Raw genomic sequence first — 14462 nt, forward strand, 5'->3', positions numbered from 1 at the left:
GGCAGAGAAATAGGGAGCTTCATCTCTAAGAATGGTGATGAGTATCACTTCGCTTTCTTACAGCAGAGAGGAAAATGGGAGATCTGTGCAGACATCAAGTATATTATCAGACTTTAATGTTCTTAAATAACAGAAAAGGAATAGCTTTCAAAACCTTTAACTTGGAGGATATAGGAAAAACGAGGAGAGATGAACTGTCTCACCTATGTTAATAGTCAAATTGACTTGTGTTGTATCTCTACAGCCACAGACCGAATGGGGCTGTAGGCACCTGAGTGAGAAAAACATCTTTGAAAGCAGAGCAACTCTAAAAGCTAAAGGAGAAAATCAAAAGGAACTGCTTTCACTAGGAAAAAAAAATCAACACAACATGCATTAAAAGGTTTTCTTTTCTTTTTTTAACTTAACTCTATGAAATGTTCTTGCTCGGTATCAAAAATAACAGGCAGCTTTTTCTTTTGTATTTTAACAAATATTCACATATCTAAGACGAGAGGTCTCTGGCTTTTGGCTAATAACATGCCTAGATCTAAAGGCATTACAGAAAGTATGTCAATTTGCTCTAGAAACAATTATACATACAGTCTAGGAAAAGGCCAATTTTACTATGCAAGGACCACACATGCTGTATGTTTGTTGTATTACTTGATATCAAAGCAGAAACATCAAATTCTTCCTAACACACATGAAATAAAGAGCCTGGCTAAGGAACTCCCACATCTAATTCAGAGATATCTGTTACAGCTTACAGAACTTGGCAATGCTACTACTACTCTTTAACTGGGAAGGGACACTGCTATTGACTATACAATACACTATGATTTGTTTAACTTTATGTATATTTTGGGTAAACTGAGCATGAGTTTGATCCCAACTGTCATAAATGCACGTATATTACCAATGCACAGCACTTAGGTACCACATCACCACAGTAATAATAGCAAGAATTTGCTGCTTCTTTGTCACTAGATCTTCTAAAGATATTTAATCAGGTATCGAGATCTTATCATAACTTCAGAAGGGGTAGTCAATAGCAAGCATTATCATCTCTGTTTCATTTTGCATCATTACGATTTTGATGTGATGACATTTATTCATTTAACATGCACTTACTATCTCTACTCAGTGCTAAACACAGGCACAGGGGATACAAAGCTAAATGAGAAATTGCCCTTAGGGCGAGAGAAAGGAGATAGACAGAAAACAGCCATAATAAATTAGACAGGTGCATGCTATATTTTGTATAGCATATAAGAGTGATTGGTAAAGAAAGCATGTGGTAGAGAAAAGATGGTCAGAGGGGGAGAAATGTGAGGGCACTCTTGAATGAGGAGGGATAGTTTCTTGTGTGGATGAGGGGGTTGGTCCTGCAGGAATAAGATAAAGACTAGCATGCAAAGCTATGAGAATGTGAGCAGGCTGGCTGTTTTTAGAGCAGATCTGTGAATGGGGAACGAGCCTGGAGAAAAGGAGGGCCATACTAGGCTATGCTAGGGCCATACTAGGATGCTAGGGCCATACTAGAAAGGGCTCTGCACCATGATAAGTTTAGACTTTATACTGCAGGGCATATTTTTATATATTAACCAAATACTCCAAAATTAAAATAATTAAAACAGTATAATGCTGGCAGAGAGCTAGATAAACTGATGAAACAGAATAAGAAATGGAGAAAGAGAATAGAAAATTTAGATGATGTATACGTGGACGTTTAATACACAAAAAAGTTAGCATTTCCAACGAGGGAGTAACAGATGGATTTTTCAACACGTGGTGTTTGGACAATTGACTAGCTATTTGAAAATAAAATTTAATTCCTATATGCCACACAGCATATTAAAAAAACAATTCTCAGACGGATTAATGACTTAAATGTCAAACATACCAGAAGAAAATGTTTATAATCTTGGGGCTAAAATATCCTTTTTTCTAATGTGACAATAGGGTCAGATATCACAAAGAACAAGATAGATATAATCACAAAACCACAATCTTCAAAAATCGCAAAGTTCTGAAAGGTGTAAGACATTGTAGCTCTAAGGCAAATGGCAAGCTGGGGAAAATATTTGCAATCTATGTCATTGTTAAAGAATTAGTACCTATAATATATACGGAGCCCCTACCAATCAATAAAAACTCTAACTTAAGAGAAATGGGCAAGAATATAAATAAGCAATTCATAAAAGAAATGACATTTAATGGTATAAAAGCATGCTCAATCCCAGTTATAATCAAAAGAATGCTTATAGACAATTTATTTTTCACCTATTAGATTCTTTTTTTAAAGTTTACTTATTTATTTTGTGAGAGAGAGAGAGGAAGCGGGAGAGGGGCGCAGAGAGAGAGAGAGAGAGAGAGAGAGAGAGAGAGAGAGGGAGATATTGAGAGAGAGAGAAGCTCAAGCAGGCTCCACACTGTCAATGCAGAGTCCAACACGGGGCTTGAACCCTCAAACTATGAGATCATGACCTGAGACGAAATCAAGAGTCGGATGCTGAACCGACTGAGCCACCCAGGCATCTATGTAAAAAAATACTCTTTATCTGATCATCTAGTAGACAGGATAACAAATGTGACACATCAACTTTTGACACAGTTCTGTTTTGATTGAATATTCATAAGCTGCAATGCAAATAAGGAACACATTTGGGCACTATATTCAAGAATCAAAATAAAGAACTATTACATTTAGATAGCTGCTGTTATGAGAACTTGAAAAAAATCTTAATGGCACAAAATAGAAATTGTCTTCCAGTCAGCAAATTGAATATTAATATCATTTTTGTGGTAGTTCTTATGGTATACATATTTAGTTTTCAATTGTATTATCAGGAAAAACTAAAAAAAATGTGGGAAGGCACCCTTTTAAATATTTTCCCTTAATAACACTAGGAAAATGAAACATTAAAAATGAAAAAAAATGTAGTAATATGTTAAATGTCTATATCAACATAAAGTCCATACATGAAGAACTGTACTTACCCTTCTATTCGGAAAATTGTTCGAAAACTGTCTCCCAAGCTTTTATAACTGTTTGGATCAGTTGCACATCTCTGAATCTGGAACCTAGAAACAAAATCAAACAAAAAATCGAAGTTAAGCAATTGCCAAATGACTTCCTTCATTTTTCAAAGTCTTAGGAAACTCAGCCTTTTCAGGTTAATCTAAAATATTCTGGTTTTTGCTATTGACTTTATTGATTTATTTGCCTCATATAATCCTTACCTTATTTTTGTAGCCTTTAAAATTCTATTTCTCTGTATTTTAATAGAAACTATAGAGGTTTTTTTCACCTGTTTCTTAGCCAGGCAGATGCACCCTGAGGCATTTATGCCTTTTTCTTTTGTGAAAAGCATACACAGATGTCATAGATTGTTTAATGTATAATTCAGAAATCTGAAGGTGCATATGAAATAAATAAGTAGCTGTATTTCTTATCTTAATTAGTACCCCCTTGATGGTAATTTAATAAAAAGTTTAAATACAGAGCCGCTAATATGGCCTAACTTGGATCCTGATTGTGAATTTGAAATTCATTCTGGCAGACAGGAACCTATGCTTAGGGGAAGAGAATGAATTTGTATTGTGATACAGTTTACAATCACTAATTCTACTTCATGATGGAGCAGAGTTGGTCTTTACTTTCAGGCTACCTGAACCCTTCATATATGGTCTGTATATAGTTGGTGCTCGATAAAAATGTATTCCATTTTAGAAAGCTAAATTCTGGTTTTTTTCTTCTTTTCGGTTATGATCATGCATCTCAGGACTCTAACCTTCAACCTGTGGAAGTTTCCCAGTGTCAGGGTCTTAACTTATTTATTTTGTATGCTACTCTGGGGTTTGTTTTTAAAGAGCTTTATGACAAGTACTCTCATTTCTCTATACCCCAGTTCTCCATTTTTGAGTTTCTTTAGTCTGCTCTCACCTGGTATTTACCTTCCTTGTCCCAATTCTTCGTTAAGGCCTTTCTGCTCTTCCTTCCATAATTTTATCAAAAATTTTAAAAGAAATTTTCAAAAACACATCTTATATTGTCTACTTTGAGATACTTTTCTGAGATTGTTGGATTTATGATTCTACCTCTAAGAAAAATGTATTTTATGGCTCTAGGCCACAGGGAATTATGCTGAAAACGGATACATATATCACAGAAAAGAGTTAATATTTCACTTTGATTGAAACAGCTGGGCATAGGAAAGGAATGAGTCTATTATAAGACTGGAAAGTGAGGCTAGATTACATTTGATTTGGAGAGCGGAGAGTTGCTGAATATAATCGTGCGGGAGGGTAGCCATTCTGAGATGGAGGAAGTTGAGTAGTCCAGTAGAGTTCTCCCAGCAGACCACATACAAATAACTACAAAAATATTTACTGCCTGATAGGGTGGATTGGAATGGCAGTATGGAGGGCAGAACAACCATGAAGGCAATAGGATGATCTAGGTGAAGATAATAATGCCAGAATATGAATGGAGGCAACAGAAATGTAAAGAAAGGGGTAAGCTTGTTGAGTAATCCTTTTTCTCTTTAAATAAATGTGTGTGTGTGTTTTATGATACATTCAACATGACTCCTTCTTGATCCTCTTCAACCCATAAAGCAATATTCTACTATTGCCAAAATTAAACAATGTCCTTAATATTCACGATGGTTTTGTTTGTCAAATTTACACCTCTATTAACGTGATCATTTTTAGAAGGCTAAATTTTTTAATTCTTAATTTTTTAAAAATTTTTTATTTTTGAGAGAGAGAGAGAATGTGTGTGTGAGCAAGGGAGAGAATCTTAAGCAGGCTCCATGCGATCCCATGACCTTGGGATCATGACCTGAGCCAAAATCAAGAGTCGGACGCTCAACCGACTGAGCCATCCAGGCACCCCAAAAAGGTTCGTTTTTAGACAAGAATTATATCTCTAAAATTTGAATTGTATTGAGCTCGTCAGAAGCTCGTGGATCAATACAGCCAACTCATTTAAACTATTCTGGGTCTAGAGGTACATTTGGTGTGTGCACAACCACTGACCCAGAATGTTCAGTAAGTGGTTCTGTCTATAATCAAAAACATGATTTGATGGTCACGTAGGTGGACCATGTTTGATATTTCTGGACTACTGCACATAGATGAGATAACTTGGTACTCTGGATACAAATGAATTAAACCTAAACACAAAATAGTACAATAAGAAAAATATATGTACACTTACACAACAAATAACTTTGCATAAAATTTGTTTATACTACAAATACAAATAACATAGAGAGTGATTTGCAAAACACGATGCCGATTCTAGTGTGAAAAAGAATCTCCATCTCTCCATTTGCATATTTGTAACCTATATTCATGGCTGAGTATGAAACATTTTCTTATGTCCTAGTTGGGAAAGTAAAGATTCTTCTCTAACTGTTCTTTAAAGAAAATAATTTAAAATAGTTTTATATATTATAATAGTATTACATGTTCATAGATTTTTCTCATACTATCTGTAATAATTTTCATTAAATTCATTTACCTCTATCAAATTCCCTTCTAGATGCTTTCCCCCCCAAATTACCAAGTATTTTTTAAAATAATTGTCATATGAAATAAGATCTACAAGTTTTATAAAAACTCAGGGCATTATCCTCACTGTAAAGGGCATAATAAATAAATGAATGAGAAAAATGACTTATAAGGTAAAGAAAAATATCCATAATGTCAAATAGCATCTGCACCAAACTGCCCAGGTGTTCATCAGAGGGAGAAAGTACTGCTTTCTGCAGAGGGCAGGAAGGATTTCAGGAAGGAAAAGGGATTTGAGCTGGTCCTATAGGATTCAGAGGCAAAAAGAGTAAGCATGAGAAAGCATTCCAGGTGGGGAAATGAAACAAAGGCCAGTGAGGGAAAGTTGTCCTTTTAAGAGAAGTGAAGGAAGAGATCCCCCACCATGGCAACCTTCCACGTTTCCTTCAGGACAGGTGGTACAGGACTCTGCTGGGGCATTCAGTTGCTCAGGGTGGGTGGCGACCTGAGTGTGTTGGGGGAGGAAATTTATGAGATAAAGTCAAAGCCCAATATAGACCATTTGACCTCTTCCCGCTCCTCAGCTGAGTACTTCAGTTAACTCTGCATGGCCATCTCACAGTTATGTGACCCCGGTTCTAGAAGGGACTATAAATGAGTCAGCAGAGGGACCAAAGCAAGTGCATACTAATGACCTTAGCCCCTCTTTCACTGCTGGAGTTAGAGACATCAGCTTTGTCTACGATGTCTGTGTGCTTGGGTAACATCGAAGATCTTCTGTCAGCTTACACCAAGATGAATCCAGAGTGCTGCTATTTCATAATTAACTAGTTATCTAACTTTGCTCTAGGAAATCTAGGCACTTTACTTGCTAGCTGTAACTTCTTCCTTTTCATAGAATCTGAATAGATAATATTTCTTCATAGATAATATTTCTAATCTGCCATTCATGCAGTTAATAGAGTTTTTGAACACTTCGCATGTATTAGTATTCCACTATTTGGGGCATTATACAGAAATAAGACACAATCCTTCCCTTTAGAAGCTTATACTTAGGTGAAGGAGCTGTGCAAACATATGATTACAATATGCAAGTAATAACAGTATTTTGGGATATCCAATGTCAGCAAAGGAGTTTTACTGGCATTGAATAAATACTACTACTCTTTTTGGAGGTGATCTCCTGTCTATAGGTGGACTGTAGCTGACAGAAAATAGCACTATGTAGAGACATTGGAGAGAAGAGGGAAAATGGGAAGGCTATCTTTGGGCTAAATATCTGTGATTAAATTTTCCCCACCCACTTTAGAACAGGCAACAAGAACAGTTAGTGGAATCTGTAAGGAGTGTTCCACTTAGAAGCTGACTGATGAGTGACGCTGTGTTAATTACAAACAGGAGTGGTGACATCAAAATAACATTACACGAGAAGGGTCCACAAGGAGTGTTGTAAGGCAGTGCAAAAGGATGAGCAGGTATGGTAAATACTAATTCCTCAGTAAAGCCACCGCCATTCTTTACTATGCTAAAGGAGCTGGAGTCCCATTAAACAGGCAAGCACAGCTGTCTCTTTTGCTGCACATCTCAAATACGGCGTGTCTACACTTTGCAGAGAAAGTGCATGCAGTATTTAGTTCTACTACACATGGCTTATTTGGATCACAGAGTTATCAGTTCTTCTAAGGAATCTGTTTCAAGTTGATACAATTATAGTGCATTTTGGTCAATCATGTAAAACAGCAATTTCCTTCTTCCCCTTTACTGTGTTTCAGCAACTTAAAAGGTTGCTCTCTTGGATTGAAACTTTACGTCAGCATTATTCCAAACTGCATTCTGTTCTAACAAATTCTCTCTATGCCCGGGGAGACAATTTTCCAGTTACATAATACAACTCTTTGTAAAATTACAAAGGCCAAGCCACACTACCCTTGATTGTATTTAGAAGAAAAGGTTGGACCTTTCCATTGTCCTAATAAAAGCAGCTTGGACACATCTGGAATCTCCATCTGAGAAACTTCTCTTATTAGAATGAAAACTTGCTGCCAAACCGGCAAATTGGACAGTGGAGGAACACTTGAGAAGTATTCAGTGCCTAACATCCAGTCAGGATGAAACACACAGAAAGGCATGTGGCGCAAACCCTACGTATGCCTCATTGTCCAGGAGCCAGCAATCCTATCTGCTGTGGTGCCAGGGAGCACAGTACTTCATAGTCCTACAAATGGAGGGAACAGCCCTGTCATCGACCATGCCATAAACATGAAGCGGGTTTCTGTGGTAACCACCAGCGCAAGGAAGGGCAGCTCAACATTCGAAAACAAATGTACAACATATTTTTAAAAGCTGGAGAATGTTCTCACTCACTAAAATATTTATTTTTCTCTAAACTGGAGAACCATTACTGCAGGATTTCCCACTGGCTTAGTTGTGTGCTTAGCCAGTGATACCAAATTTCAAACTAGCCTGTTGTTGATTCTTAGCACAGTGAGAAATGCCAGTTTAGGCACTCGGCTTGTCTGAGCTCTTCTTAAGTTGTGGCCATAAAAAAGATATGTCTGTGAGAAATAAAATGGCTTTGCTCCCTTAAAGGCTGTAGGATCAGATCGTTTGAAAATCTCAAAATCTCAAATCTATGCAGTGCCTTCATCTGCGAATTAATTTTCCATCTATCATCTTAAAAAAATACTGATGCCTGATGGTATCTACACTGGGGTGTGGAGGCTTCAGGACACACACGTACAGACACACGTATATGTATATATGTACGTGTATATATAATTTATAGTGCATTTATATGAAGGCTGGAAGTTGAGTTGCAAAGAGTTAGACTGGGGCAGATGTTGACATTTGTCCTGAAGCTATATTTGCATAGCATACACTCTGCTTTTTAGTTCGATCTTGCGATTATTTGTAGTGCTTTAGGATAGGGAGCTGATGGAGATTTGGGAGGGGGTGGAAGCCATTCCAAGCTATCCCTTTGGTACTGCTATTAATCCCAAGCAAAGCTGTCAGGAGGTGAAGTTTAGCTCTTGCATCATCTCCAGGTGATTTTGCAGTTCAATAGAATTCTTGTGCTCTCTCCTACCTTCCTCCCTTCAACTCCACTCTCAGAAAAGCATTCACACCATTTATCCTTAGTGTAGCTTTGAATGTGAGATGTTGTCTCTCAGATCTTGTCCTTTTAAAAAGATTTCAGCTATCCAAGAGGAGGTAGAAAGGTTTGTCTTGTTCCCAGTGGGGATGCAGGGTACCTGCGCCACCAAAGATAGCCTAGGGTGGCACATTTTTCGTGAGTGGAATTAATTGTATGTATGCTACCATTATGCTGTAGGTTACGTAAAAATGACAACTTAGTGTCAAAAGTGAGGAAGTTTGGGGAACTGAGCCACAGACCAGGAGCTACCAGTTACAATTTATTGAGTGTAGCCACCAATAAGCAGTGAAAACTAGTGAGGTTTGTAGTTTAATCCTTCTTTGCCTTTCTCCTCAACAGTATAATGGGGAGAGCAGACATTAGAGGACTTGTTGATTTTGAAGGGACAGTGACACACAGAGTTACACCTGAGTTTGTTAGCCATAAGAAAGAAGACACATTTCATTTTGTTTCGTAAAGCCCCAATTCCATATTTTATAGAGGTGGGAGACTGCTAATAAAAATTGTACACTGATAATAAGTGGTGATGAATCTAAAGAAACTCGCTGCCAAGATCTTTGCAAATGTGCTATGAACAAAGATTATTAGTAATTACCAGAATGTTACACATGCTTCTTAATAAACACTTAAGAAACCCACTAATGAACCAGAGATTAAAAGACTAAAGGTTTGCAATTACAGAACACATTAAGAGGATAACTGTAGGAAGATTAAATAAAGATTTTAATTCACTGTAATTAGCCTATCTTACAGAAATAAGATGTTTCTCCTATGAAGTATGTTTGCTTTCTCACTGGTTGGTTGAACATGGCCAAAGTCACACCGAACATGCAAAGACATGTCTGAGGCTTTGAAGTATACGTGTACACACCTACCTTACAAACTTTGGGAAAAGGTCCCCAGGAAGCACATCTTTAGAAAAACTGCCACCATGTATATTTGTTTCCTGTACTCTGAAAAATCACCTTCCACTGAGGCTGCCCCAAGAAAAGAAATACCCAGTTTCCACAGAAGGCTAAGCACTGAACTGGAGGGGAATGGGGTCTCTGCATTTGTCATCCCTGCAGAAAGACCACATCAGATGGTGGGGAGATGAGGCTACTGATTTGAGAGACGATTCCATCAGCTTTCTTGAACAAGTGCTGGGGAGAAAAGTTTTCTTTGAACATTTCTCGAAGAAATGTTAGCTATGGGTATTCTGTTTCACTTTAGATTAAATATAACAATAATCCTCATAGCACTGTCTTGGCAATGATGAGCTCAAGAGTCCTTTAATCAGGTCGGAAGGGTGTGGTTTACAGTTCCAAACACAGATTTCTGCCTCAACATTTCCTGAGATCCCCATCTGCATGAGAGACACAGAGATGAATAGGCCACAGATCCTGTCCTCTAGAACAGAACAAACAAGTGGAGGGAGGGCAAGATGTTAGTAGTTAGTTATAAAATAAGGCAGACTGCAAGTGTTAAAGATTCTGGGAACTAAGTTCGCCTGCAATTTAAAGCATTGCCTTTGCTTGCTGGGTTCACAACTTAGGCCTGGCATCAATTAGCACCCTAAAATAATGCTAACAAGTCCACAAGGGTCATGGGTTTGGCTCTGTCTGAGCAGTGACCACCGACCGAAGTTCAAAAGCTGTACCCTTACATATTTGGCTGCTTATCAAATTATTCTAAAAATTCAGGGAAAAGAAAGATATTTTTCCTGAATGTTGCACAGTCATTGCTCTGAGAAAGTCCCCTTAGAAAAGAAATAAAGACAAATGCCTGGTAAAAATTAAGATGTCCTTTGCCTGTTTAAAGTCTGAATGTCTTTAGTAGGTGTAGGTGGGCGGGGCTATGCTTTGGCTTAGTGTTTATGATACTGTAAAGGACACCAATAAATTTCTCTATGTTATTATAAAACGGTTTATAATTTGAAGAAATATGTAACCTGGAGTGCTCAGTCAGCCTCGATAATTACTACAGATAAGGTAACACATCTTGGCAAGGCCACAAAAGCAAGAGAAATCTTCTGTGCCATGTAATTTTGAACATGCTTTTGAACAGAGCCTCAAAAATATTATCTCTCTGAAATATCAGATCAACCCAGATAGCCTGATTATACTTTAAGTAATTTCCTGTGATCCTAGACACATCTAATTGCAGTCTCCTTTCACAAGCCAGGGAGATTTAAAGTCTGATGTTCTGTGACTGTACATTTTTCAATTCACACTTGAGTCACACACTTAAATATCCTATAAAGGTTTCATCATTTTGCCAACCACAAGTTTTGTTACAGTAAACATGTACCTATGTGTCCTTGATTAGTGTGATGAAATAGATCTAGTTTTATGCATCTTACACAATTGTAAGACATATGGTCTTCCTAGCATTTAGAATCCGTGCAAAACTTGACATTGTAAAATGGAATCATGATAAGACAGTTGATTCTACCATCTGGCACATGTTCTTCCAGTTGTTTATATTACTTACGGGATAATAACTAAGAACACTGACAATATAATTCTGAAATTTATTTTAATGACAATATGCTGGTTAACAAGTCAGAGACAAATGATCATTAGAGATTACAGCTTAACTCTAATAATGTAAAACCACAAGCAATAAAACAGGCTAATTGACATAGCTGTATAATTAAAATGCTCCAAGCATAAACTGGTCTTAATTAAACAAATGCCTGACTAGCATGACTTTCAGTATTTTGCTTTGTAAAATACATGTCATATTATCAGATTATGCTTATAACATCATAATATAGTGCTGTCACTCTTTGAAGATACATTATGTGTGTGTATGCATATATTCAATTAAACTTCACATTTAGTGTCAACAAATGACCAGATGCACCTACCTCCATTTTCCCAAGTGCACTGATGTAGGTTGGCCATTACAGTGGTTAATTAGCATGAAATCAAATCACACTTGGGAAGTGAGGGAAGGATGGATCACAGGTTGGAAAATAACCCATTAACAAGGCAATGAGAGTAGAGAGGGATACATCAGCTTCAGCAATCAAATACTAAAGTTACCACAGTCTTGATAAGTATCATTGGTTTTCCATATTCCTCAAATAGTTATAGTTTGAAAAAATTAGATTCCTCCCTCCAAAAAAAGTTAGCTATGTTCTTTCTTTCACCAAGCCTCCCCGCCTACCTCCTTGGGTCGACAGGTTTTCCTAATGTCCATCAAATAGCACCTACTGCCTGGTGACAGAGGACCACACGACATCATTCTCACCTGTTGAACCTCAGCTCGTTGCTTACGATGAGATGGAAGTTCTTGGTGTCTAGCCACGGTAAAAGATTTCCAGGACAGAGAATTCAAAAGCAGTCAAATCTACCAGAACCCTACTTGTCCTGGGAACTGAGCCACTTCACATAAACTTAATTATGCACTAGAGACCATAAGCCAGGGGTCCCAGGGAGGGAGAATGTCAGAGAATATAAAGTCCCTAGAGACCTAATATGCCATTCCATTTTATTTTAACTGATCAAATGTGCCTATTTTATGGTTTATTTAGCACTGACAAGGAAGGATGTCTTTCAATAATGCCAAAGAAAGAACGATTAAGAGAGTGGGTGGTTTCTTTGTATTCATAAGCATAAATGCTTATGCTAGAAAGAAATTTGGGGAATGGAGATAATAAACTTGGCTAGTAAAGAAGAAAACATGCTTATGCTTCTCATAGTTGAGGAAAATTTCAAGGGAAGTTTTAACTTTATACCAAGATTGACCTCATATGTTACAAAGATTTGGATCAGTTGTTATTGGTTCCAAATGAGGACAGAGTTTTCAAAAGCATTTTATAGGTGGATAGGACCCCAGAATGACAAAAAAAAGTGGTAATCATACTGCTTACTTGTAAATCACTTTCAACTTTGAATTTTTATTGCTTTTTTATTTTATTTTATTTTATTTTTTTAATTTTTCTTAATGTTTATTTTTGAGAGACAGATAGAAGAGACACAGCGTGAGTGGGGGAGGGACAGAAAAAGAGAAGGAGACACAGAGCCCGAAGCAGGATCCAGACTCCGAGCTGTCAGCACAGGGCCTGACATGGGGCTCGAGGCCACGAATGGTGAGATCACGACCTGAGCAGAAGTCGGATGCCTAACTGACTGAGCCACCCAGGCACCCCGAGAGCATTTTTGTATATGTGATCTCATTTGAGGGTGCTCCTTAGTTTCACGGTTCCTTACATTTGTGGGGTGAAAAATCACTTGAAAAAGGGTAAAAGAAAAATATCAGCTTGGAGGTAGAAAGGCACCAGACTAGAGGGAATAGGTTTCCCTGAAATCTCTCACCGGTTTTGAAAATTTTTGTCTCTAGTTCAGAGAATGCCTGGTAAAATTACTTCCCTAAACTCAAGCTTTTTTCATTTGTTAAAAAGGGAATAGTTACTTGCATGCCACCCAACTGACTTTGAGGTTTATCTCTAAAACTATTAAAAACTCAGCGCTGAATGAACTGTTTTAGGGAGAGCCAGAACAGTTTCAGAGATGAACTGATTGTGGTAATGTGATTTGATCCCTCATTGTCAGGAGTATAGACTGTGGGTGGAGAGAGATCTCTCATGGGGGAGGTGGGATAGACATCTTTGTGGAAGAATTCAGATGCAGCCTTATTTGAAGAACAAGACATCATGTGATTCCTTTCAGGTCTCTCATTGTAGACAACTCGATTGATATATTCTGGACTAAAAGAAAAAAATCTTTCTATACTTATTTAGCATCTATTCTATGAGTTTTTTTCCCCCCAAGTGATTAACAGCTTATTGTCTGCCTGGAGAACACTGTCAAGGTCAATATCAACTAACTCTGTAACTTCTATCTCTCTCCACCCAAGCCCCACCCTCTCTCATCTCTCTCTCTAGCTCTCTCTCTTTTGCTCAACTATATTCCATTGAAAATTCCATTATTACATGAACCCATGCTCAAGAGAGCCCCAGTGGAAGGGTGTGGTTTCATAATTACCATCAAATAACATGTTAAAAATAATTAAAAATCACTTAGAGCACTGGCAGCAGAAGAGATGCCTAAATTATTCCCACCCAAGAGCAGGCCTAAGTTGGCTACAGAACTTGTACAGGAAACAGTGTTTTACCAATTAACCAAATATTTAATAAAAGACAACTAATGTTTTTGGCCAAATTACAGGTGGATAGTTTGGCGGGTAACAAAGCACTTCAAGACAGATCCAGTCATTTAATTTCATATAATGATGATCTTATTCCAACTAGCAGCTTTTACATAAATGTAACTTTGAATTTTAAAACAATTATCTTAAAAAAAAACACCCTAGCTCTCTATGAATTAAGATCCAGATTAATTGGGTATCTTGGCTAATGTAGGTTCCTTAAAATGTTAAAGACTAAACACAAGGCATTCATTTCAAATGAGACCCAAGTGAGAAATCTACACTGAACACATTAAGAGTTAAACCTTCTTCAAACTTTTGCTAGGGTTATTGCTTCTCAGCCTTTTGGCTAAGATCAAGTGCAAACTTTTTCTAGGGTGAGTTCTGGTTGTGTCCAATAAAACTTTACTCACTTGCATTTGTTATCATGAATTCTAAGTATGAAGATTAAACTTAAACATTGGGGCTTTTAGCTCTTTTCTCCACAAGTAAAACCTTATCATTGAGTATAGAAGAGCAAAAAGTGTTCTGGAACAGTGAAATTTACAACAAGAATTCAAGCCACCTAACGTTTATTGAGCGCCTGCTCTGTACTGGACACTTACATGTTAAGACTGGTTAACTCAGACACTGACCCTGTCACAGAAGTTTGCATTCTAATAGGAGACAA

At 37.4% G+C, this 14462-nt stretch overlaps 1 protein-coding gene across 6 annotated transcripts in view; it reads right to left on the reverse strand.

Annotated features, from left to right (window-relative positions):
• SLC25A21 (solute carrier family 25 member 21) overlaps nucleotides 1–14462 on the reverse strand; it is a 492785-nt gene that overhangs the window by 131048 nt on the left and 347275 nt on the right. For all 6 annotated transcript variants that reach the window (XM_045059821.1, XM_045059820.1, XM_019832945.3 and 3 more), the window contains one exon: nucleotides 2983–3066. In XM_045059821.1, the coding sequence (XP_044915756.1) occupies nucleotides 2983–3066 (84 nt within the window). The remainder of the gene's footprint in view (nucleotides 1–2982; nucleotides 3067–14462) is intronic.

The sequence above is a fragment of the Felis catus genome, chromosome B3 (assembly GCF_018350175.1).
Source record: "Felis catus isolate Fca126 chromosome B3, F.catus_Fca126_mat1.0, whole genome shotgun sequence".
Classification (NCBI taxonomy): domain Eukaryota; kingdom Metazoa; phylum Chordata; class Mammalia; order Carnivora; family Felidae; genus Felis; species Felis catus.